The sequence below is a fragment of the Bactrocera oleae genome, chromosome 3 (genome assembly GCF_042242935.1).
Source record: "Bactrocera oleae isolate idBacOlea1 chromosome 3, idBacOlea1, whole genome shotgun sequence".
NCBI lineage: Eukaryota > Metazoa > Arthropoda > Insecta > Diptera > Tephritidae > Bactrocera > Bactrocera oleae.
The window spans coordinates 82,554,106-82,581,249 of record NC_091537.1 but is presented as its reverse complement, the minus strand read 5'-3'; the positions used below and the strand labels follow the sequence as shown (position 1 = coordinate 82,581,249).

Here is a 27,144-nt window from a genome sequence, read left to right as displayed (position 1 = left end):
AGCCATAGATGTATTTTTAATGCCTTTGCATAAATTTACAAAGCTAAAAATAATTCGTAATAAGTAAGAAATATGTTTACTGCTACACACACATACAAACATACATAAACAAATATATACACATATTTATTTAGCTCAGACATGCCACTAGCGCGCCATTAATACACTGCACATAATATCGATGCCCGACCTACCGCTACCGGTGCACTCGTGTGCATTGAGCTGTATGCACACTTTGTTCTGAGTCGCGTCAATAACAGCAGCAACAATAACCAGCTGAGCTGCGATAAGCTGAGCTGAAGCTGTGCGGCATTTCATACATCATTCAGCAGTCAGCTATTGCAACAACATTGGATGTGTGCTTGTTCCGTTGCTGCGATGGCACGTGATTTCAGTAAGCTGTGTGTATGTGTGTATAATAAACAGGTGCTTGTAAATAAATAGGCGCGCATCTCACAACTTGCAGCTGCATCGCACGCCACTGCAGTTTTCTTTAAGCTCATTCTCACGCTGCTCAACGCGTAGCGCAATGCCAGTGCACAAATAAAATGTCGATAAGTATTTGTTTATCCAGCAAATAAAAACTGAATAGCTGGGAGGTAAAACGGGGAAGATATATTTTATATATATTTTCCATATTATAAGTACACAGACTGTATTTATGATTATTTACTCAATACATTTCAAGTAACTCTAGCTAATTTCATGCAATAAATAACTACCATGAAAAAAAATGAAATGTATATATAAATCATGCATTTACAACATCAAAAATTCGGGATATAAAAAGTTCATTTCGGGATCCCGAATATTTTCGGGATTTCACTAAAACTATTTTCAAATATTATTTATTATTATATTTATATACATTTTATATATATTATATTTATATACATTTTATTACTATTTTTTTACAAAAAAATTTTATTCGTTTCTGAAATTACTATAAAAATTTCAGGAATGGATAAGTTAATTTCGGTATAACGATTGTATACATACATATGTATTTATATCCTTATTTTATCATAAAAATAAACTACAATTTTAATATAAATACTATAAAAATTTATTTTCGGGATCCCGAACAGTTACACATACATGCATACCATACATAACTAAATATTCATGAAAGCACGAAAAATAATATTAATTTAAAGCATAAAATAATATTTTATTATTATATTTTGACATCAGACATAAAACCCGTGTCTTACATACAAGTACAATATTTCCGGATTTCGGTATTTAAAAAAAATGCACACGGAAATCAAAAAAACTGACCATGCTGACTAATAGTTGAATATAAAAAGTTGTATAAATCGATCACTAAAATAAGAGCAAAGTTAACAAAGGCAGTTTCTTTTATAATCAAAAAATTTATAGTTCAGTTCAACTATAAGTCTTTTTCTTCTTTACCGGCGTAGACACTGCTTACGCGGTTATAGCCGAGTTAACAGCAGCGCGCCAGTTATTTCTTTTTGTCGCTATTTGGCGCCAATTCGAGGTACTAAGTGCAACCAGGTCTTTCTCCACCTCATCTTTCCAACGAACTAGAGATCTTCCTCAGCTTCGCTTGAATCGAATACATTTAGTGCTGGAGTGTTTTTATTCTTCCGAACAATATGACCTGGCCGCTGTCTCTTGATTCTGAACTATATCAATCTTGTTGCATATCTCGTACAGCTCATAGTTCCATCGACTGTGGGCAAAGGACCAAATCTACCGCAAAACGCCTACTCATCAGATGTTGTCATTTTCCATACCACCGTACCGTATAGCAGGACGGAAATAATGAAGGACTTGTAGAGTTTGGTCTTTGTTTGTCGAGAGACTTTACTTTTCAATTGGATACTCAGTCCAAAGTAGCACCTGTTGACAAGAGTAATTCTGCGTTGAATTTCAAGGCTGATATTATTGTTGGTGTTAATACTGGTTCCAAAACAGACGAAATTATCTACGAGCTCAAAGTTATAACTGACAACTGTGACGTGTGAGCCAGGTCGCGAATACGATGACTGTTTGTTTGATAACAGGAGATATTTCGTCTTGTCTTCGTTCACAACCAGACCCACACGTTTCGCTTCCTTATTTAGTCTGGAAAAAGCAGAACTAAAGGCGCGAGAAATTCTGTTAAATATTTTATCACATTTTAAACACTTAAAGCATTTTATTTTCGGAATAACGAAATTCAATAACAGGAATCCGAAGTTTTTGGTACAAAAAATTATTTATTTATCTCTAGGTTTCTAAACAGCTAAGAGATGTACTTCGACATAATTGAGCTTTTAATACATAATAGCTTTTTCGCTTCTACCATAACGCTTAACTCGAAATGATAATAATCCCGTAAACCACTATGTATAATTTATAATTATATATTCATATGACATAACCAATTTCAAATATTCTCAGCCTAAATTCGTATATTAATTTTCTATAGTTGATAGCAAATATTGAAATTTCAGAATTCGAAATATTATATTTTAGGATGCCGAAAATTTGCAGAACATAAAAAATTATTTCTTTACAAATACCGAAATTTCGGGACTAAAAGAATATATTTCGGGATCCCGAAAATTTATGGAGCACAAAAAAATTTTTTTATTGCTAAATCAAATAAATTTTGTTAGAACTCCAGAGAAATTTTTTCATTCTTTGAAAATATTGACGGACTTTGGGAAAGGTTCCACTGATTACGACCAAAATGGTTTATTTGGCATTCAAAGTATTATTTTCCAGACGCATTTACCGGTTGTAAAAGTTGTTGTTTTCTATTCATTGAACTACTCGCATTCAGTAAAGCGTATTGCACATGCACTCATGCACCGAAACAATCACACACACAACTCATCATAATGCATTAACAACAAAAGTTACAAGTGCGCTCTTGAAATCAGCACAGAAGTGCTTCGCAACTAAAAGTGCACATATTTGCTGAGGCTACTGCAGCCGACAGCCGTCAGATGGTGGCGGATTGTTGTTTGCTATGATTTTTTTTCTTTTGGTAAACAACTTTTGTTTTAATTTTTATACTCTTTTCTGCATTCAAACGATTCGACATGTGTTTGAATATAAAATTACTTAGAATTGAGGATGTGAGCAAATATGAATGTATTTTTACTTATGTGTGTGTGTATGTGTGTATAAGCATATATTTTCACAAAGCGTTTTGACGCATAGTTTTTCATTTCTTTTCTATATATTTGTTTTTTGTTTTGAAATTACGTACGTGACGTTTGCTTTGGAATTCCGTGAGCGTGCAAAAGTAGCGCAGAGGTCACGTTTCATGTATGTGGATGTTTTAATATTTCCGTTGAACTCTGCGTATAACGTTTAATGTAAACACATTTCTAGTATAAAGATGGTTTTAGAAAAACCCGAACAGGTAGGGTCTAAAAGGATTCGCAATATACAGGAACAGTTAGTAACCACTTGGTTCCAGGTTCGAACTACAAGTTGTATAAGAACCTTCCAATTAAGCTCGCGAAGCTGCTGGCGAGTCACTGTCGAGTTGTGTGGCCTCACGTTTTTATAATGGAACATAATACTTGTACCTCTCCAATTGGCCAAAGCTACACGCTTCTGAGCGACTACTTCCTTCATACGATTCAATAGTTGACAGTACAGATCCATATTAATAGTTTGTCCGTAGAGGAGCTTTATTTTCAAATAAATTTTTGTGCAATATTTACAAGTAGTTCCTGGGCAATTGAAGCAGTAATTACGCGACAAACGATTTCTTCGTGAGAGATGTGGGTGGGTAAAATCCGCAGAGGAGAGCGCAGTGAGCTGCTTTATAGATGGGTAAAATCTTGCGGAGAAGATTGGCAGAGGAGTATATCGTCTGGAACAATTTGCCAACATCAGTTTCAGGCTTCAGTGACTACTTCAGCGTTTTGCTGCCATTAAGGTAAAATTAGATCTACTGCTCCGGAGTGCAGTCTCCTACAGAGAAGTGACTTTCCACACTGATGGTAAATAGTGGGTGGCGATACTAGTATTGAGCTCACTATTTCACTATCAAGAGCATCGAGTCCCTTTGTGATAAGACTATACCTGGCCACAGCTCAATCGTAGGTATGCTTAATGGAACTATCAATAGAAAGGAAATGGGTCAGAGCTGAGTGCTCTTCGTGCTTTCCACTATTGGATAGCTGGGCTTCGCGGGAGCTTGTTGTGTAGCTGTTGCAAGGTCCAAAGTGAATCGAAAAAAAGGTGGAGTGAGCTCTTCACACTCAATAAGGTTTGTATTTCCATAGTTATAGGGATTCTAACTGGTCATTGTCCTATCAGTATCCGCTCGGTTAAGTTGAGAACCTTACCGGACATCAGCTATAAAAGTTATTTGGAATAAGACGGAGTTTTTTTTCTAGCTTCACAAAAAGCTGCATATAGAAGTTCAAATGCGATCCCGATCTTGTGGAACACACGTTGAACCTAATTTAATTTATATTTATTTTATATAATATTGATTGGTTCATGACAGCCGGCATTACTTAAGTGAATATATATCTGGGCAAAGACTGTCGTCTCGGCAGTTTTCCGCGAAATTATTTGAGAAATGTTCTCAGCCTCTACAACAACAACATGTTAAAATCAGGGCTTGACAAACCTATTCCAATTTTGTCTTAGTAGCACAATTGGTACTGAAAAAAATTTTAATCTTAAATACATTCGGTCCGAAAATCTAGCCTCACAAACACCAGCACATTTGGCGTTCCAGTATCTACCGCAAATTGCGCATAGCGAGGAGGAAAATGCGGTATTAAATAAAAATCAAATCACCACACAAAGCAAAACTTAAATAATGAGTGCACTAATGAATCGCTTTTCATGAGAAACCATGTCAATTAGAATTGAATTCAGGTTATTGTGCAGCAAATTTTGCGATATTTTGCACTTTTCTCGAAACCGCACTCTTTTATGTGCTCTTTGCACTTCGCAAAGTTACTTTTTCACTCGCGCGTAGTTTAACCCTTTTTACGTGTAATTATTGTTACTTTTCTCTTCTTCTTCATACTGATCAAGGCAAAAGTTTCGCTACAATCCACACTAATTACCGGCTGCCGCTAATCTCCATTCACGCCCGTTCTTTTCTTGAGTTCACCCCACAAGTTGGCAACACTGGCTGACGAAAAATGTTATATATGAGTCATCGTTGTTGTTGTTTGCACTTTGTTTGCGCTTTCTATTGTATTTGTTGTTAACTTTTTCTTCCTCTTCTTCTTCTGCTATACCGTCATTGTTTTTGCGCGCATTGAACTTTCTACAACTCATTTAATCCGCCACGTTCTCGTTTCACACCCCGATAGCAACACCGTCATTAATTGTAATTACGGTGTGTTGTCGGGTGCCCGGCTTATTAGCGAACGAAGAGCACCGCAGAGCAGCAAAGCGGTAGCGAAACAAAGTCATTCTAACACTAGCTACCAGTTAATTTTGTGAAACTGTTGCCTGAAGGCACACATTGGGGGGATGCAGCGGCGGTGTTAACGCGGTGACTCGACACTTCGACGTAACTGTTGCGCTAAGCAGCGCCCCATTTTCGGTAGTGAGCATTTAGCCATTTTACTTAACTTTGCCAGCTCATTCAAATGCCGCTAAAAGGTTGTCTAAGCGAGCGACTACCGGTACGTTAGAGGAAATAAACAGGGGAAGACGAACCCCAACCCGATTGTTTTACAAGTGAATATTGATTTTTTTTCACACACTATGTTACAATTTAGAGAGAATACCGTTACTGTTGTTGCTTTCATTACATTCATGTTAACAACGTAACATCTGATACTTGCCGCAACTACTGGCCAGTCACGCGCAAGGAATCCTTGGGACTTAGCTGTCAATAAACCCACAGAAACACACACCTACTTAAATGGAGCTTTCGAGCGGTAAGCGTTGGCTGTCACTTTAGTTGCCGTTGCTGCTGCTCTTTTCATTGCGTGTGAGCATCTTTATGGCAAGTGTAATGAGCAGATTGTTGTTTTACGTGGTACAAATTCTTTTCTTTCACGCTCGTTAAGTTTAAGAGCAATCTATTTTCAAATTAAACATGTGAAACCACAGAGTATATGGGAGGAAATAAAATGGAAAGAAATTATTTCGTATTTAAGAACAAATACCATACATATTGTGCACCCATCATATTCAGTTCATGTGGTATAGAGCAAACATTTGGTGTGCGTCTTGGCTAAACTTGATAGTTTACTATGAATATGTACCAGTAAGGGGTTTGTATTTATAATAAGACTAGTATAAAGTACCTTCAATAATACAAGATCTAGTAAAAATAAATAATTTTTATAATAGATGGCTTTAGTAATACAGATTACTCTCGTGTGGTATGAGTGCAATCAGGATACGCTATATGAATATATGAGAAAGATAAGATTTCGCCGCAAACGGTAATTGACGGTCAGAATGATTTTGCTAAGTGTTGGATGAGATTAGCAGAAGATCATCTACTTAAATCTACACTCTATGTGACTAAACTCTTAATTTGAACCTGTACTGTCAAAAACTAGACCGTCTGAAGGAAGCAATCGGCCAGTTGCGGCCAGCTTTGAACACTAAACTGGAAATGAATTGTGTTCCATCAGGACAACGTCATGTCACACACATCGATATTGACTCACCAGAAACTACGGTAGCTTGATTAGCAGGTTCTGGTACTAAATGATTACTATCTGTTCCTGTCCTGGATGAATGATTTGGCTGATGACAAATTCGCCTCAAGAGAAGCTTGTGAAAATTGTTTGCCAATAGTGATGAGAGTTTCGATATTATTAAATTACCTTCAAAATGGTAACAAGTTATGGAACAAAACGGTGTATATTTGATCTAAAATGTTTCATTTTTCTCTCTCTCTCTCTTTATTCTCACTCTCCCTCGCTACACTATATTGAAAAGTTTCGAAAAAATGGTCTCTCTTTCTCTTCGCACTCTCTGCCACGATAGCACATCGGAATGGAAACATAGGTGAACTTATATATTCAGCAGATAACTGGTGTTAAGTTACAGCCACCCGACAAACAATATAAGAACTTCGGGTTTATAAAGTAATGTATAGATGTCTCTATGTACAGTGACTGTGTCCCTTCATAATTGTAACTGGAGTCATTAGTATTATTAGATACTGTAGTAATATATGATCGGCTCAAGAATTTATTGCTACGCTGTAAACACGATAAATAACATAAATCAAATTATTATTCGAATTATCTTTTAGCTTTGTAGATAAGCTCTGATGACGAATGACAGATCTTAGTAGCCAATTAGCTGGTTTTATTAAAGAATAAAAATTAAGAAGTTCATACTACATTAAGTTTATCTTCGATCCTCTAAGTGCACGAACGATAGTATTATAGCCAACTTTGTTGTATTTAAATATGTTTTCTTTATTAATTGAGAACATTATCAGGGTGTAAAAAAATAAAAACGAATAATAAGAGAGAGTGGTGAATGCAAGTGCTGCAAATACCTTAGGTTGATATTCGTGAGGCAACGAATAAACCCACTACAACAGCTAGAGCCACGGTCCGTTGTGATACCCAAAACTTCCAAGTATGGATCAAAAAGAATGTCTGTCGACAAAGCTAGTATCAATATTAACCAGGCGAATTGAGCTAGCAGAGCTCTAAAAGTATTTATATTGGATCACATCGTCGATAAGGTAAGACATATTACGGAATATTTTAGTGAGCATTTGATAATTGCCGCAAAAATAACAGTTGATTAATTTCTATTAGAGCGAACACTTTATCGGACGTTGCGCTAGTATTTATGTGAAAGAATATTAAATCCAACCCTCAATACAAGTTGTAAGACACTACACTACCCCTTACTTTCGGGAAGTTTATGGTATATATTATATAATACTGTTAGTCAATGTTGATGACAGACTCCGTTTTGAAGCAATTTTCTTGGTTTGCATAAACGATATGAATGAGTATAATTGTATGCTCGACCAGATTCTTCCCGGTCTAGAAAAACCTCTCCGTTACTACATTATTAAAAGAGTTTCCAGAGTTTAAGAGAAGTTTTTCTATATTAAAAAAAAAAAACAAACAGTATCGTTTTGAGTCTATTTCGCGTACATTTTCTTTGGCATTAAAAGGGAAATAATCTTTGTTAAAAACCTCAATAAACCAATATATTTCATTAAATTTCCCTCTAGCTGCAGGGTGAGCAACATGTACTACCTTGCTACTCACAAATATCTGCTTGTAAATATATAAAAAGAAAATAAATTGCGCTACTCGCTATGAATAATAAAAAACATATGAACACATAAGTAGGTTTGGGTTTTGTTGACTAACCAAACCAACAAACTTGGAACTTAATGGAGCCGACCACTTTTGTACGTGTCAGCTTTTGGCTTAAAATTAGGGTTGTAACATTTTTGCAGCTGAGCCAACGTTTTTTACATCTACATACTGGTATATATGCGGCTATATATGTACATTTGTATATGTATGTATATATCTTATTTATGTACCATATATACGAGTATGTCTGTATGCATAAACTTATATCTGTGTATACTCTACTGATGCAGATACAACCTGTATTTTGCCAGGCAGTATTGTCTACCACACAGAAGTACGCAAGGTACTTAGTTTTCATACACACATGCATAAAGGCCTTTTCTATGTTTGCAAGCATGTGTAATTTGTTTGGACCCAATGTTGCGCTTAAGGTACTTTGCCTCGCGACACGGAAATGCCTGCAGCTGCAACGTCAAACGGAAGTTGAAAGCATACGCATCCATAAGTGCTTAAAACGAAAATGACCCACATTTAGTAAAATGCTATACCCAGTAAGCAAAAACGTTGGGAGAGATCTTGGAGATTTCTTACCGCTCGCTTATATGCTGTTATTGTGGAAAAATTATTTCTAAAACTATAAGTCTGTCTCTGTTGAACTCATCGTAGTTTATCTTTAACTGTGTTTTTTTTTTATTTCTATGGTCAGGGTTGCTACTTGTCCATATAATATTAACTTAAGAAAATTTAAGAGAGTTTAAAATCTATGTAGTAAGATTTAGCAATGCTCAGCTTGAGTAAAGTAACTTCTCCTTAACCCTTATGTTAGTAACCGGGTACCCACCTCGGTGTATTTGTGTGAATAGCTTAAAAAAAATTCAATATTTCATTTTAAGCTCTCAAATCGTCGTTTTTAACCTAAAAGAAAGCTATTTGTGAGTTCATTTAATTGATTAATTTTTTATTTTTTATTTTTATTCTACGTTGTTATTTTTTTTCTTCTTTAAATTGTCACTGACTATTAATATTTGAAGAAAAAAATTTTTAGGAAAGTATTTTTTATACAATTTTTTTTTTTAAATAAAATAAACAAAATAATAATAATACTCAGATCGTGTACCCGGTTGCTAAAAGACGTCGGTAAAGTTGGTTACTAACATAAGGGTTAACTTTTCAAACGCTTCAACTGCTAGGCTTGGCATGTAATTTTTTAAATTCCACTCAAATATACTAAAATTAATAAATAAATTTGTACGTCATATAAAAGGACATAACTAGCTGATACTTTATTTATTAGGGTTGCCACCAGTTCACATGTTTGAAATTATTTCTATTAGTGAAGTAGATATTATTATAGAAAACATGTAATTAAGAGAAATACAATATTTACAAATACTTTTAAATGTGTTTCAAATAATTTATAATTATTTTATTTCAGCGCATTATTTCAATACATAAAAAACAATGGCAATTTCCTTAAAATGAAAGAATAGGCAAATACAAAGAAAAATATAGTAATTTAAAAACACTTCAGAGAATTTTTTTTATTATTAATTGGGTTGCGATGTTTAGATAACGGTCGTTTATTTTTACATGTTTGGTTTTCAATGGCCCGATACTTTTTTCGGAGTTAGTCTTTTTGACAGCTGTTACTTGATTTATGCTCACTTTGGTTTACCATTTCATAATGAATAGACCAACTCGGTAACAAACTTTGCAAATTGTGCAAATTTATTACCAAAGTAATAGGTTAGTTCGTGCAACAATCGTTCGGCGCGTCCAATATTCGGTCAACATATTTGTCCAGCAGAATCGGTAATTCAAGCAACCACAGCTCGGTTTCGCAACATGTTGATGGCCACATCGACGACCTAAGTGCTGCTTTGAAGTAGAGTATGGAAGCAAAGCCGAATGAGTTCATCCGCCAAAAGGGGAATATTTGACCTAAATCGGATCATTATAATTATGCAAATCCACACCTTCAATTTAGTGCAAAAGTGATGCATTTATTTTTAGTACACTTTATATGAAATTCAATTCTTATTTTAGAAAAATCGATTCCAGGGTATGGCATTCGTATTCTATAAAAGTTTTCAGATATGAATTTTCTGAGGGATTGAATCCGTGCCACCATAAAAATACCTTTTATCCTCTATCGGAATATATACTATATAACAAATTTATACCATCATGGTTCACTGGTTGTATTTGTAGTATTATTGTGCTACAAACTCATACGCATTTTATATCATCTCTAATGGCGATGTCTGTAAACGCTTGCAATTTGCTCGAAACGACACAGCAGTCTAACAGTCAGCTATTTCATTATATTGCCTCGCCTTTTGTTTATTATTTCATATTTTTACCACCTCACCTACCTCAATGTCGCTCACTTGCATGCAGTCATTGAAGTTCTTCGAAACACTGGCACCTCCTCCTGTCGCGCGCACCAGCCGTCATCTCAACGCTTTCCAAACAATTTCGCATGAAAAGCGACCGGAAATGAATGAACATAATGAATACACGGAAATTGAAAGCGCGCACTCAGTAGCAGCGCAGTTTATTAAAAGGCCAAAAATTTAATGAAGCGTAAAGCCGTTGGAGGCAGCGAACCCCGCTAGCCAGCCAGCGATATCAGCAGCTAGCCAGGCCTTTTGACTGGGTGTACTAATAAAATGGTAGCCAGGACCGGCATTTGACAGGTGGGTGTGACTGCTAAATTGAGGATGAAGTAATTAAATAGTGAAGAAGTTAGAGAGAGAGAGAGAGAGAGAGAGAGAGAGAGAGAAATTCGGTTTATTATTGAATAACTAAACAATTTGTTATTTTTTTTTTTGTTGGAATTAAGAAAGAATTATTTTTTTTATTTTTTGGGTCAAATTGGGTTTGCATTTCTAAGCAAATAAACGGCAGCTTCATTATAAGGATAAGGGTTTGCCATTATGTTTTAAAAATGATTTCGGGCAAGTGACCGACTCAGCTCGAATTTTATACCACTTTTTGCAGCAATTGGGACCGTTTATCAGCAATAACGCGCCGTAGCTTCTTTTCCAAGACGTCAAACATCAATCGACTCGCACTTATCAGCGTAAATAAGCGACTTCACATAACCACACAAAAACGTAGTTCTGCGGTGTTCACTCGCACGATCTTTGAGGCCACGCCACAGGCTCACGACCCGAGATGATGCGCACACCAGAAATGTTCTTCAATTAATTGATTGTTAACTTGACTGTATGGCATATAGCACCGTCTTGTTGGAACCTAAGGTCGTCTACGTCAACATCCTCCAATTCAGACACGAAAAAGCAAGGATTAACTATATGGCCCCCTTCACCGTCACATATGGTCGTGGTCATTTTTGAAGAAATATAGACCAATTATTTCCTATGCCCATAAAGCACACCAAACAGTGACTTTTTAAGTATGTTACAGCGTCTCAACAATGGTTTCATAGCAAAACAAAATTTTCTTGTGAAAATCGGGATCGGTGACCTTCTCGCTTTGTGCCCATTCAACGAACGTGCGACGCGTTTGATAATCAAGAGGTTTCGTTGAATTCTTACACGAATTCTTGGCGGATAGACGCATTCGGGTCTTATCCGATACTCTGCCTCATATCAGCAATAGCGGCTACGGTGCGTACTGTACGGCATCTCTAAAGATGTGTATTATCCACTAGAGTGAACGTGGTGCGAAACCGATCCATGGTTGCTCGACTTGGCGACTCTGCTGAGCGATTATGTCGACCGAATATTGGAAATGGTAAACCAAACTGAGTGTATATCAGGTAATAACTTTGAAAAAGACCATCTCCGAAAAATGTATTGAATCGTTGAAAATAACACGTCTAAAAAAACAATCGTTAGCAGAGGATCTCAGCATCTCTTGTGATTCAACTCAACACATTAATGCTAACGTTTTGATGGTTTTTAATCTATTTTTTTCGAGGTTTCAAAAGAGATGCTTGGCAACGTTGCTGTAGATTCCACATTCGTCAAACGTATCATTATTGGTAATAAGACGAAATCGCTGAAGACACTGAAGGCCACCCAGCTGAGACTTATAAAAAGTGTACAGAAAATTTAATTAAAAGTTGGCATGCTTCAATTGTCTGGATACGAAAACATGCAGATATTTTTAGTTAATTTAAAGAAAATAGACTCACAAGAATAGAGAAAATAGATAACTGACTCAATTTACACAAATAAAAAATAAATATGTATATTTAAGCAACAATTTTTCTTGCCCTAAAGTACCCTCTAAGCAAACACGTCAATAGCAGTCAACCATTGATGCCACATTTAAACTGATTTCTGTTTTAATTTTTTTGAAAGCGGCAAGCTATTCATTAGCTACTTTGGCTTAGCCATACTTGTATAGCCGGCAATATTTTCAAGAATAACAATGAGCGCAAATTTAGTGGCGGTAGACAAAAGCCAAATAATCTCAGAGTGACACAGCAGTAAAAATCAGACAAACGAATCGCAAAGTACTAAGAACGCCATCAACAAGCAGCGAAGAAAAAATTGAAAGAAAATTTGAGCGCGCATAAAAACAAACCAATTCGAGATTACCAGTGTAACGAGGCAAGTACCCAGAAAGCAAAAAGTAACGAAATCGATTATTTTGGTTATTTGAAAAAAGTGATTTTAAAGCATGGAATTTTTTTGATTTGATTTTATTATTTTAATTTAAATTGGTTATTTTATAGGTGTAGAATTGAATTGAAAAGGCAATTCCAAAGGCTATTTTCATGTCCTCAAAGCAATCGTCTGGAATTGTAAAACTAACGAGATTGCAAGAAAAGGCACCCTGATCCAAATTCCAGAAGTATGGACTGGAGTGAGGAGCCCCTGCATTCGGGCACTGGATATATAGGCTTCCCGCGAGCTCAGCAAGCCTTGGACAGCAACTAACATTGGGTTGGGAAAGCCTTCGGATCCAGAGTAGAACGAAAAGGGGCCATTGAACTGATAACTCTTAGCAAATTTGCACATCGGCGCAATATTGGTAGTGCTAACTGGCCACTATCTCATTGGCAAATTGTAAACATTACATTAAGGAAGATGAGGTGAAAATATCTAAACACTTCCAGCGTCCAGCTTTCGCCAGACTAAGGTTGAAGCACTTCGGTTGCCATACATTCTACAAACCCGGCGAAATTGCTGGAATTGATATTAGCCGCCTCAAAAAATTTGTGGCAGGCTCTAATAGTTTTGTCGATATGCGACGGTCGTTTTGATCCATAGCTAGAAGTTCTGGGTATCACAACGGACAGGTGTCTCGAGCTGTCCAAGTGGGATTATTCGTGGCCTCTCGAAAAATCAACCTATTTACTTAACCTAATCTAAAGTATAATTCCGTAAAATTTGTTTAAGATTATGACGACGTAGTAATTTTCGGGCTCAGTGGATATACTATATATATTCGACAAATAAAATTGCTATACACTCTAGCAGATGTAGCACACTAGGTGGTGATTTTTAGAATGTTCGAGAGAAGCTTTCTAAATGGTTCAATTGGAATCCAGCTCTGAACTGTTTCGATATGAAACCTACGTAAGTTGACAAATTAGAAGGAAGGTGGAGTCAACCATATAACGAAAGAACCAAGTGGACAAGAACTGATGTCAGCAAAGTGTTTGGCAGTTTGGAAGGAGGAGAAAGATTGGGTCTATATTGAAAGGACCAAGTGGATAAGAACTTAGATAAAGTCTAAATCGACTTTTAAGATTTCTAATGAACTTAAAAAAAAAATATATTCAAAATTAGACGAGTCTTTTCTCTACAATTGTATTGCATTTTCGAATAGTCAAGTTTTCAACCGTTTCATATGGCTTTTGCTAACTGGGGTAACATCAGCTGTCATTGCAGTTGGTATAAAAATGAAATCAAAGCTGTCTTTGTGCGCCTTTCAATGAAACAAAAAAATCACTTATAGCATTTCGAGCACTTCCTCACTCTGCAAGCGGATCAACTTGTCTAAATTGCGCTATCGAGTGCGGAAAGAAGACACACACAGGCAAACAGACAACCATATAGTATATGCTTATGCCACTAACGGCGGGCGTGATATGACTTGCGCTGCTTTGACAAACAAAGAATATGCCACACACACACACAAACATACAAACGTTTTAATGATAATAATCACTGACTAAATTACGATGAATCAGCTTATATGTAATGATACAAGCCACAATATGACATATAAAACGCACGCACACGCACTCTGTGGCACCCTTAGATATATTTGGGAGTATTGTCGCCATCATAAAAAAATTGTAATGTTGCATGAAATGAGACAAACGAGCAGTTGGTGACTTTATTGCTATGAGAGTATCATGAAAAAATAACCAAGTGGTTGTAAAAAATTCATTTTTTATTGTTACAAGGACATTCAATTATATTGTAGCTGGGATTTCTCTAAAAATTCCATAAGGCAACCGAGAGCAGAAATCAAAAAGTCTTGCTTATGCGAGCGAGGAGTATGAGAGGTTGATTGCACTGACTGCTGCATAAATATTTAATTATACTCGTTTAATTTTATGTAAAGAATATGTTTAATCGAGTATTAAATTTGTTTCATTTAATATCTTTGGACTTAATAGACTGCATAATAAAAGAGCTCAATCAAAATACTATAATATTTTAATTGAAATTAATCCGCAGAGTTAGTTTCAAAAATAAATTCTACAAAAGAAATATCCTTGGCTTTCAAGGCCTTCAATTGCTTTATCGAATAATCGTAACTATGTTGTATGGACTAAATATAAATGGCTTCAAGAGAGAATAGAAATAATTTGTAAAACATGAAGCATATAGATATTTTTATCATGTTTGTTGATCAGTTTGTATAGCAGCCATATGCGATAGTGGTCCGATATCGGCGGTTCCGACAAATTAGCAGTTTCTTGTGAAAAAATGGCTTAATACTTCTTTGTATATTTCTCCTAATAAATCTCCCAATAAATAAAAAAATATAGTAAGATTTAAACCGTCCGGTATTGAACCCTACTCTACCGCATTGACCTATTCTTCTGACTTATATTACTAGGTTAAAGATCTATAAAAATAACACTTAATCCCTGAAGTTTCGTCACATCAATTTAATTTCGCTCGAAGTTTATTATAGAGAAATCGGATTAGAATTAGTTCTAATGCCATACGTTGTTAATTATTCTTCCTCAAGACTATAAACGCTTTGGAAACTACTGATAAAAAGTTGGCGGGGAATTCAACAAAGGTCTTAATGTAGCAGTAAACAATGTATTCGAGGCCTTGAGCCTAACAATCTTTAGAAGCAGGTATCGAATATGTAAGGTATTCAAAAGCTATCTCAACCCGCCGAAGTATTAAGACAGCCTTCGAACATCTTTCTGACACTAAACTGAAATCGAAATGCTGGTCTTTAACTTTTGGAAATACTGCGATTGGCTGAACGATTCTATAAAGTTTGATTTTTTAAAATTCATTTTATTTAATAAATAAATAAAAATAACGATCATTTATACACTTTAATGTACTTTCATATCGACGTAGCCTGTAGCCGCTCTCCAGGAGGACCACCGAAACAAGTTGTCTTTCGGTGAGGAAGATTTTCTGCTTGAAATTATCTGTAATCTAAAAACTGAAAAAATATATTATTACAATAGATGAGAATAGGTAAAGATACAAGAGTAGTCAAAATTTTGGCGATGAGTGTCGGATTTTGTGAAAAATTTTCAGTTCAGTGTGGCATGAAAAAACGAAATTATTCGCAGAAATCTTCTTCCCTCGATCACTATCTGACAAATATATATAATATATCGTGTAAAGGCTTCAAATCGAACGATCCAGCTGTTTCGGACAAATTGTTTTCAGCGACTTTGAAAGCAGCGTTTGGAGAAAACACGTTTAAACTTTTGGAAGCCGAATACACTAAGTTAAAAGTTTCTTACAAACACCCTTATATCTCCGAAACTATTTGTCGGATCTACTGCAAAGAATATTTTCATGTATAAGAAACCCAATTTTTTTTATTCACAAGTGGATATAATTGTGGGGGACCAAAGCTGAAATATAAAACAAAACCAAAATTAGTTGGTCTCATCAAGAAATAGCACCACCAGCTCAAAATTTGTTTTCTCAAGTTGGCGCATCTGTCGTGAGAACACATACAAAATTACAAGTCATTCTGTCAATTAATTCTTTGCTCAGTGATTATATTCTTTGTTTTGAAAGATTTAAAAGCAAAGGAAATTTATGAAAAATCTTTCATCAAGACAATGCACCTGACCACAAAGAAGTTTTAACAATGACAAAATTCAACGAATTAAAGTACAAATTGCTTGAGCATCCATAGTATTCACCAAATTTGGCCCCCAGCGACTACTAACACTTCAGAAACCTGTTACAATTTCTTCGTGGAAAGCGTTTTTCGTCGAATGAAGAAGCTATTACAGCCGTGGACGGGTATGTTGCAGAGCTTCCGGAAAGTCATTATAGAGATGGCTTAAAATTATTTTGGCAGAGCGTTGGAATAAGTGTATTGAAGTTAAAGGAGATTATATTGAATAGATAAATATATTTCGTACCAAAAACAGTATATTTTCATTTCGAGCGCAGAAGCTTTTCAACCTGTATATACTGCTACTGTTTAATACATATTTTAGTAAAAATTAAGTGTTTTATATTTATAGATTCATTAGATTAGGAAAGTTATAGAAAGTTACTACAAAACCATTTCTACCGTAAAGAATGCAGTCTGTGATCCAAACTAAATCAATTAAAGGCGTGTGGACCTGTTCTACGTAATGATTTCTAATACTTCAATGAAGAGAACTCTATAGAGAGCAATCAGCAAAATTTTTATGATGAGAATAAAGCTGCAGCACATTTAGGCGACCGCAAGAATTTAGTTTATATCTATATAGAATAATAGTTTTCTTATATAGAATACCTCATAGAGAGCACTCAAACTTGGTGCAAAAAATTGCTAATTTTATTGTCGAAAACGCAAAAATGTGTGGTTTTCGATGGCATATAATATAATATCATAATTTCGGTTATGTTTATGTCTAGAACGTATAGTTGGATAGAAATTAAAAGACTTAAGGCTTAAACTTTCGTTGCGATACTTGCTTATGGCTAATGGAGAAAGCTACACAGTTTTCAGGTAAGGCAGTGAAGTTATTGGCAGTTTTCAACCAAAATGAAACTAAATGAAAAAAACTGACGCTTTGATGTTCAACTATTGTATGTTGAGCGGTTACAGTGTTAATTGAGAAGTGAGAGAATATTTTTTATTATTTAGATAACGATAAGAATAATCTGAGTAGCCAATCTGCTAATTCCTGCTAGCAAGTCTGAGCCAAATGGCCAACGCTGAAAAACTTTAATTAAACCAAGTGATGATATTTTTTAATCAATTCAGAAAATAAACATTCGCCCCTAGAAGTAATTTACACACATTTGCCGTTAAACAAAAGAAGAGGAAGATAAGAGCAAATAAAATAATACCAACAACAAACCATTATTAAAAGCAAAGTAAAAGCTACTGTTGGTCATTTCGCTTGTCATGTGCAAACAAAGTGAAATCAAATACAACTGTAAATTTAAAAACCAAACACAACTGTGAGGCCAGAATAAATAAAATAGTTATAAAATGTTGCCAACACAAACGATAATAGTAACGCTGATGCCAGTTGTATACCGACTATTTTCACTAGGTGTGAGCTGCGGCTGTGAGTGAAGCCAACACACCGTTGGGAAGCGCGCTCAAAGGAACAGAGCATTTGGGGTCGGGTAGGGTAGGACAGTGCTAGATGTTGCAATACAAACGCGAAGTCAGTGAAACGTGTAAGCTGATAACGGTGAAAAAATAAATAAAATAATATGCATAGGTACCGTTAAAAGGTGAGCAACGGTAAAAACGGCAAAACTATATGCGGCGGATGTGTCTACCAAGCAGCTGTGATGTGTGTGTTGTGTATGTGTGAGAGCGAGTGTGTAGGTGAGTTGTGTGTTTTCGGTAAAAATTCCCACTAAATGGGAAAAAATGCCAGCGTAAATGTTTAAAAAACATGAATGTGTAATGAAACACAAAACGGTAAAACAAAAGCAAAAAAAAAAATGATTGTAATATTTGAATGGAAAACTTGAAAACAGTGCAGAAAGCTCTGCGGTTTTGCGGTTCTGTGCGCTGAGCTTGCGCTATGTACCCATATGATCGCTTGTACATTTGCTGTTTTTACATACTGACGGATGTAATCGTGCGGTTTGTGTGTCCAGTAGGAAAATTTTTGACTCGAAAATATATGCTGCAAATAAAATGACTATATAAACATTTAAATAGTGTAAAAATTGGAAAGAAAGAAAGCAAACGGAAATTAATTATCTTGAATACAAGAAATGAAATTATGCTTTATTTTTATAAAAGAAAAAAATAATTTAAAAGAAGAGATGTTTTAAAATAAATAGAAAAAAATTTGAAAAAAATTGTTTATTTATTTTACTTAAAAAAAAAATTATTTTAAAACTAAATTTAAAAAAAAAATTAAAAACATTTGACCAAAAAAATTATTTTTTTGTTTTTCTCCAAAATAAAATTCAATAAGTTATAGAAAATAAACGTTTCAAAAATATTGCAATATATTCTCTAACTAATTTTATAATTTTTTTTTACTATTCTTACTTTAAACTAGTAATTTTCGAACTAGTTCCGAACTAGTTTACAAACTACTAAACTTTCGTGCGATAAAGAAAAAATAATATATATTCGAAGTGAAATTTACTTGATTCCGATCGTTCAATTTGTATGGCAGCTATATGCTATAGTGGTCTGATCTGAACAATTTCTTCGTAGAATAAATGGTTGCTTTAATTAATAACTCGTGCTTAATTTCGTGAAGATATCTCGTCCAATGATAGAGCTTTTCATACAAGCACTTGATTCAGATCGTTCAGTTAATATGACAGCTATATGCTATAGTTATCCGATATATACAATTTCTTCGGAGATTACATTGTTGCCTTAAGGAATAACTCGTGAAGATATTACTTCAAAGAAAAAAGTTTCCTATACAAGTACTTGCACAAAGGTGTAAAATTTCACATCGATAGCTTAAAATCTGAGAGACTAGTTCGTATATATATAGACATACGGACAGACGGACATGGCTAAATGAACTCAGCTCATCATGCTGATATATAATTTAATAAGAATTTTTGGCCTTCAAAATTCAATTTTTTATTAGATCAAATAACTAGTAGGTCATTGTATGGGGAACTACAATATATACAGAACATGCGGAACAAAGTTGTTAGTGGTTGGGTTAGTTGTCTCCGAGTAATCACTGCAGGAAATTCGAAAAACGCTGTTTTGAAAAAAACACATTTGAAGATAAACTGATAGAGCTGATTGAACTAAGCGGCTACGTATATACTTTAAAAGTCTGTAACTCAAATAATATTGGAAATATTCATTCAAAATTTTAGTATGGTATTTTTAAAGAGATAGTCTATTAAAATATGTTAAAAATAAGAAATAAAATTTTAAAAATTTTAGGTTTAGTCTGCTCTTTAAAAAAAATCACTGTTAGCCCATTTATTGTACGTAGTGCTCGGATCGTAGTATTCACAAAGTAAATACATTACCTCTCTTAACACATTTTAGGTGGTCTTGCAAGAAGAGGTACATCATAGTTTCTATAATAAGAAAGAACCAAATAACGCTGCATACATAACTTTAAATATACCTATTTAAAACAGACGGCTGTCTGGGTGATGAAATACAGGCAGATAACTCGAAGACGTTAAGGTTGTAGCTTTTGGTCTTAGACCGGTAAAAAATTAACCATTTAACAATTTTTTTTTAAGTTTATTCTAAGCTGATGCACTATTATCTTCTTCTAGAACTCTCTGCAATCATTAAAAATATTGGCTACAAGAATCAACTAGTGTCATAAAAGGATTATAATAACTGGTTGTCGAACTCAAAATGCCTTGCCTGAAATGTGCTCTCAATAAACAGATGAGATAGATGACTTTCACACTAAATATATGCTGAATATGTTTCACTTTCAGTCTCATTCAAATTTCCTAATAGGCTGTTACCTACAAACAGTTATGTTTCGTATTGATTGTTGCTATGAATGCCTGCCGCAAAAAACTATCACAATCATTGCTGGTTGGCGGTGAATTAAGCGCCAACAATTGTGTGTTTAAAAGCATTTTCCGTCACTTTGCTGATTCCACATCAATACAGTCAATAGCTTTGCAACCAACAAAGAGCAACTGTTGTTGTTTAATCATATATTGTTTTTCGCGGCAATATAGAGACTTACATGGACAGTAATGATGTGGAAGAAAGACAAATACTGATATAATAATTGGAAATTGGTTTCACAGCACATTAAATGCGGGGGCTACCGTTTTGAAAAAAATTAAAAATTATTAATTTTTGTTGCTATGCAAAAATTTTAACGGTTAATAAATGTTACGATGTATTAAAGCGCTTACAAATGGAACTTTGATACTAAAAATTGCGGAATATGTTGCAATTTAGTTTAGTTACACGATAAAATATTGTTTAGTCAAAAAAAAGAGAGAGAAAGAGAGATAGAGCTCACTCTAAGCGTCATGATATCAACTTGTCAGTCATATGTATATCAGTCGTCTAATGCATTTTGTTTATTAAGTGGATTTGTGGAACCCGTTGAAGATAATTGTGATTCTGGAATGAAAAAACTCCTATGCTCCTTGAAAACTACCCGATAGTTTAGAGACATATATATATCTCTAATTTTAAGGTAAGCATGTTAAAAGAAAATACGGAAACATTAAATATCGTTTATTAAGAAGAACTTTAGATAGCTGAACTATGCCAAATTAGACCAAACATAATAACTTACCATCTCAATGCAATCCATTAATGTTCACCAGTCGGCAATATGAGAACATAATTTTTAAACGCTGGATGGAGCTCTCCATCAACTCCAGCTTCAAACTACCAGAGCGCTGTAGTGTATATCAAGCGGAGGTGGCTGACATGAAAGTGGCAGAAGATGCTCTGCTCCGAAGTGCCGCTTCCTTCAGAAAAGCAATAGCATTAAGCTTTTTCCGTATTAGAGTTGTTTAGGTGTGACCGGACTCACAGCGGAATACTTTTAACAGATCGAAATCGTAGGGCACTCAACCAAAACCAAAAACCAGAACTTGTGCGGCTGTGAGATCCTTCTGGCCCAGAGTGAACCGTAAGAGGTTCAATGAACCACTTACTCTTAGTAAAGTCAATCTCGCCGCAATTGTAGGTGTTCTACTGGACATTGTCTAATAGGCTCACACACAGTGCGGCTAAATATTTTATCGGGCGCATTTTGCCAAGGATATATGGAGGAAGGCGAGTTGGAATCTTTTAGTCATTATCATCTCTATTGCTTAACTTTTTCCAGACTGAGATTGAAATACCTCGGTAGACACACCTTTAGCGAACCTAATGATGTGAGCGAGATTGATATTAGCCGCCAAAAAAAATCCCTCACATTTTAGCAATCTGGAGATGATGTTACTTTCTTTCAAGTAGATGATTATAAAGAAACGATATCTGGATTTGGGAAATTCATATTTCCATATAACGGATGTTCACGATTTTGAAACGTGCGGCTGACTTTACTCCATATACCATATATGTTTATATTTATAAAATTGCTGGATAATAAGTTCTCCAGAATACCTGAGCAATGTCAAAAATTAATACAATCAGCGCTTCCACTTCTATGATCCCAATGATTTAAGTAAACTTTTCGCTGATGGGAAGTAATATATAGTAATAAAACTAAAGGAAGCTATGACTTTCAAAATAAGTTAATATAATATAAAAACCAAATTTGATTGTAATCCATTCACGATTTACCAAAGGGTTTCATACTAACATTATTTTTTACCATTTTCAACGGTTTTAGTCCTTTTTTATAGAAAAAATAATTTATTATCTGTCATGGATGGTTGAATTTTTTATTAAAAATTCGATTTACAATTCTTAATCCCAACATCGGAATTAAATATTTAATATTAATTTTTTAATCGAAAAGTTATAATTTTTTTTTCAATCCGGTATTTATGATGAAAACATACAAAAATTTTAGTCCTATAAATACTTAATATTAGGGTTAAATTCCGTTTTTAATTCATATTTGAGTTAAATTCTTTTTTCAATCCGATGTTTGCGATTAAATTTTTTATTTTAATACCGTATTTGGTAGAAGAAAATTTAGACCAGTGATGAGTTCAATTCAATTTATGCCAGTAACTTACAGCTTTAGTAAAAGATTTTTCAAATTCCAAAGGCTTAAGTGACATTCAGGTAACATAAAAGAATTAAAAATGGTTTAACTTTCATTAAGTCATAATTAATAGTGCGATTATAGTGCTAATTAAAAAAATATAATAATGCGTTATTCAAAGTCACGCAGAGCGAAGGCATCACTTTTGCAGCGCATATTTGAAGGTATTACTTGTGCAAGCGCCATCTAAAATGCCCACACTTACGCAGCTAAGCGCTGTTTATAGCACACATACATACAACACACAATTCCAACAACATCAAAGCACTATTTTCCAAGCAGTATATCATAAAGAAAATAGCTGAAAATAAAGGCGACAACAAAAGCTGGAATATAGTAAGTATTACCGCAACGCCACTCACCTTATGCCACCCACATTGAGTATAATCCGATTCTCGCCATCCATGTTGTACAGCGTAATCTGGCAGCAGCAGCATTCGCTCGCTCGCTACGCTCAAGCAGTCGCAGCTAACCTATACGCACAAATGCTGCATTCCTAGAAATCACACGCGCGCGCTTTTATTACGTATACGCCAAGTTGGTCGGCGGGCAAGGTAGTAATGTAAGTTTAAAAAGCTTCTTTTTGAGATTTTTTATAGTCTTTATTTTTTATTTTTTATTTTTTTGTTTTGAAATGTGTAATTTACCGTTAACACTTTCGTTATGACAAAATTTTTTTTTGCTACTTTTTATTGCACTTAACCACTTTTCAAAGCATTTCCTTTTAATTTTCACTTTATGTTGCTGGCGCAATTCCGCTTACTTTTCGACTTTATACTTTGCTAGTGCCAGTTTTACATCAGCTACGATATTAGCGCTGTTTCTACAATTTTTTTTCCTTGGTTTCCGGCATCCTTTGTGTGATCTTGTTAAATTCTTACTATTTTTATTATATTTATATATAATTATTTTATTATTTTGGTTGGTTTTAGCTATTTAATTATTTTGTAATATTGTTTTATTATTATAACGCCTTCTCTTTATTTTTATTTTTATTTTTATTTTCATTATTTAATTAGATTTACTATTATCATTCTTTTTGTTTGCCTAGCGGCTTTACGCAATGTTATAAAAAAACTATTTTATTTTTTTTTTTTTGGTTTTGTTCACCTTATGTTTATTTTTGTTTTAGGTTACCGGCAATACACATTTTTGTATTTTAAGAAAATTTCATTATTTGTTTTTGTAGTCACCTTTCTTGTATATGGTTTTCACAAACTTTTGAGTGATTTATTATGAGCATTATTTGGACATTTTTTATTAATTTTGGTTGGTGTTTGAGAATTGGAGTCTTAATTTTATTTTAAATATTCTTTTAACTATTGGCCCCCTTTTTTCGAGTTCCTGGCAACTCTTATGTGATGTGGGATTTTGTTTTGAATTTTTTGAGAAAACTGATATATTGTATTTATACACTGAACAATCTATATTAAATTTTCCACGAAATTTGTAACACCCAGAAGGAAACATGGGAGACCCTATAAAATATATACATATATATATAAATGATGAGCATGATGAGCTGAGTCGATTTAACCATGTTCGTCTGTCTATACGTCTGTCTATATATGCGCGAACTAGTCCCTCAGTTTTTGAGATATCGATCTGAATCTCTCTCTGAAAATTTGCACACGTCCTTTCCTCCGCAATAAACTGCTTATTTGCCGAAACCGCTGATGTCGGACCACTATAGCATGCTGCAGTTGCCATATAAACTGAACGTTCGGATTCAAGTGCTTGCATGGAAAACTTTTTCATTTGACTAGATTTGATAGATTTAGATGTTATTGCGTAAGGCAGTAATGCAAGGCTTCAAGAAGTTATTTAGATCGGATCACTATAGCATATAGCTGCCAGACAAACTGAACGATGGGAATCAAGTGCTTATAAGGAATATTTTGTATTTGTGAAGGGTATTATAGTTTATAGTTAAATTTATTGTTTTTAAGTTATATTCATATGTACGTTACACACACATATAAGTATGTATATACTTGTACATATATTATATATATTTTTTTAACTAAACTATTATCGCATTATTTCTTTATTCGTTTAATTTCTGCAATTTTTTCTTCTATTAATTTGTTAACATTTTTTATTCTTCACCATTTTATTTATTGTTATAATTTTATTTTATTTCAAATTTTTATCGTTTTTATTTTTTTTTTTGTAGCAATTTTTTATTTAGTCATTTTGGTCATACTTTTATTTGCTTTTAATTTATTTTCTTTTTATCTCTTAATTTTTTTAATTATTGTCATTTTTTCTTCTATTAATTTGTTAAACATTTTTATTCTGCACTATTTTATTTATTGTTATAATATTAATTTATTTTTAATTTTTTTTTCTGTTTTAGTTTTTTTTCAAGTAGATAATTTTTATTTAGTTATTTTGTTCTTTTTTTTATAAATTTTTCTTTTAATATGTTTATCATTTTTTTAATACTTTATTTAATTATATTATAACTATTTAATTTTTGTTATTTTTAAATTTTTAATAATTTTCTATTTATTATTTTTAATTTTATATCATATATTAACTAATTTGGTTCCTTGATATTTTCTTTTCATTTAATTTTTCTAAGTTTTTGTTTAATTTTTTGCTTGACCTCACCCTCAAATTACTGCCTTTTCGCCTACAATTTACAACACATTCTTAACCTCCATTTTGAAATTTTTTCATGTGCATTTTATGCCATTTTTCTGCACAATCCCACACATACACACTCCTACACCTTTTGAGTGCCCTTTTGCAAATGCATTGCAGGAAAACAATTAAGCGGCTCTACAATTCGCATAAATGCAGCATTCTTCTGCGCTTTGCTCCAGCATTTTCTTTTCTTCAATGTGAATTTTCTTTTTCTCAATTCTTTACACACTCTTCAATTTGTTGCTGTAATATAATTCTTTCTCCACCCACTTTCACGTAATTGCTTTGAGTGCCTGCGCCAAAGACCCGCGTCCGTTTTGTTTAATGCTGCTTATTACAGCGCTGCAGACCGTGACTACTGTTTGAAGCTGTATTATTATATATATATGTACGTGTGTGTGTGAATTTTCAATATGCTTGTTCACAAACACATGCCTAGGCTATGGCGCACAAATCTGTCGTCGCTGCATTTAATTATGCGCGCAAATGTGTGACGTTGACGGCATTGTGGCCCACGGCGAGCAAATTGCACGCAGACACACACACACACGCGCGCGCAAATGCATGCACATAAATACACATAAATTATGTTTGTATGTGTATGTGCCGCACTTGTAGCTTGTCTTCAGTTAAGAACCGGCCGCCAGACTCAAATGAATCTCAAATGAATCTGCGTCGTGTTGTTGTTGTTATTATTGTGTTGTGTCGCCTGCAAGCAACGCTGGTATGTATGTTAAGTGAAAGGAAAAGTGTATGTGTGAAAGTGTGAAATAAATGGCCAAATTAAATTTGTAGTCATTAAGTTCTATTTTTGCTTCTTCTTCCACCTCTTCTTCTTCGTTGACTTCTTACTTGTGTAGTGCCAACAACAAGTGGTCGGCGGGTGGCAAGAAAGCAGTAAAGACCATTATGAATAGTGTAGAATCTCTCAAACAAGAATTTAATTACAAATACTCAAAAGACATAATTTTTCTTGCAAGAATAAGTGTGAAGCTAGCAATTTAGCAAGGACTAACTGCGAGCGTAAGGGTTAACAAGGGCGCGTGAGTGTGTGTGTATATTAAGGGCTGCCTGAGAAATGAGAGTGCAAGCGTGAAAGTATGTCTGTACGTGTAAAATGGCACATTTTTTCAATAATATCAAGCATTCATTATAAACCTGTTGTGTTAAGTAACTAGTAACACAACTACTACTTTTTTGATACCTTGTAAACTAGTTTATAAAGTAAGTTACTAAAATGCATACTCGACACAGTGTCACTGAAAAATATATGTGTATGAAAACTAGATATTTAACTAGTACAATATGAACTAATTCTGAACTAGTTAGCTTTATGTTAAATTTGTTTAGAGATTGTAGCGCCGCCTTAGATAATAATCTTTGTCAAATTTTGTGAAGATATTTTGTGAAATAACAAAATTTTTCATAGAAGGTCTTGATTCTGATGAAGAAGTTTCATATGACAGCTATACCCTATAATAGGTCGATATGGGTCGTTCCAACAAACGAGCAGCTTCTTTTGGAGGAATGCACATGCGCCAAGTCTCAAATCAATATCCCGAAAACTAAGATACTAGTTGGCTTTATACAGACGGGTGGACAGACAGGCATGGCTAAATTGATTCTGGTCGTCACGCTATGTATACTCTTTAGGACCTCCGACGTGTCGTTCCTGGTGTTACAAACTTCGTGGCCAACTTGATATATTATATTTATACTTTAGGGTATAGAAATATATATGTATAGGAAAAAGTAAATCTTGGAACTCTACTAATACAAAGCAATCTAAGCTTTTAGCAATTAAAGCAAGTCTTGGAAATAAATTTCACGATTTTTTTGAACTTTTTCCGTTGTATGTCTCTACACACATGATAATTTGTCAAAGTATAAAGAACATAAACATGA

General features: G+C 34.3%; 1 protein-coding gene across 2 annotated transcripts in view; it reads right to left on the bottom strand.

Annotated features, from left to right (window-relative positions):
• Shawl (Shaw-like) overlaps positions 1-23,189 on the bottom strand; it is a 61,681-nt gene extending 38,492 nt beyond the window's left edge. For both annotated transcript variants that reach the window (XM_070107041.1, XM_070107042.1), the window contains exon 1: positions 22,950-23,189. In XM_070107041.1, the coding sequence (XP_069963142.1) occupies positions 22,950-22,993 (44 nt within the window). In that variant the 5' untranslated portion in view covers positions 22,994-23,189. The remainder of the gene's footprint in view (positions 1-22,949) is intronic.
• Between the last annotated feature and the right edge of the window lie 3,955 nt (positions 23,190-27,144).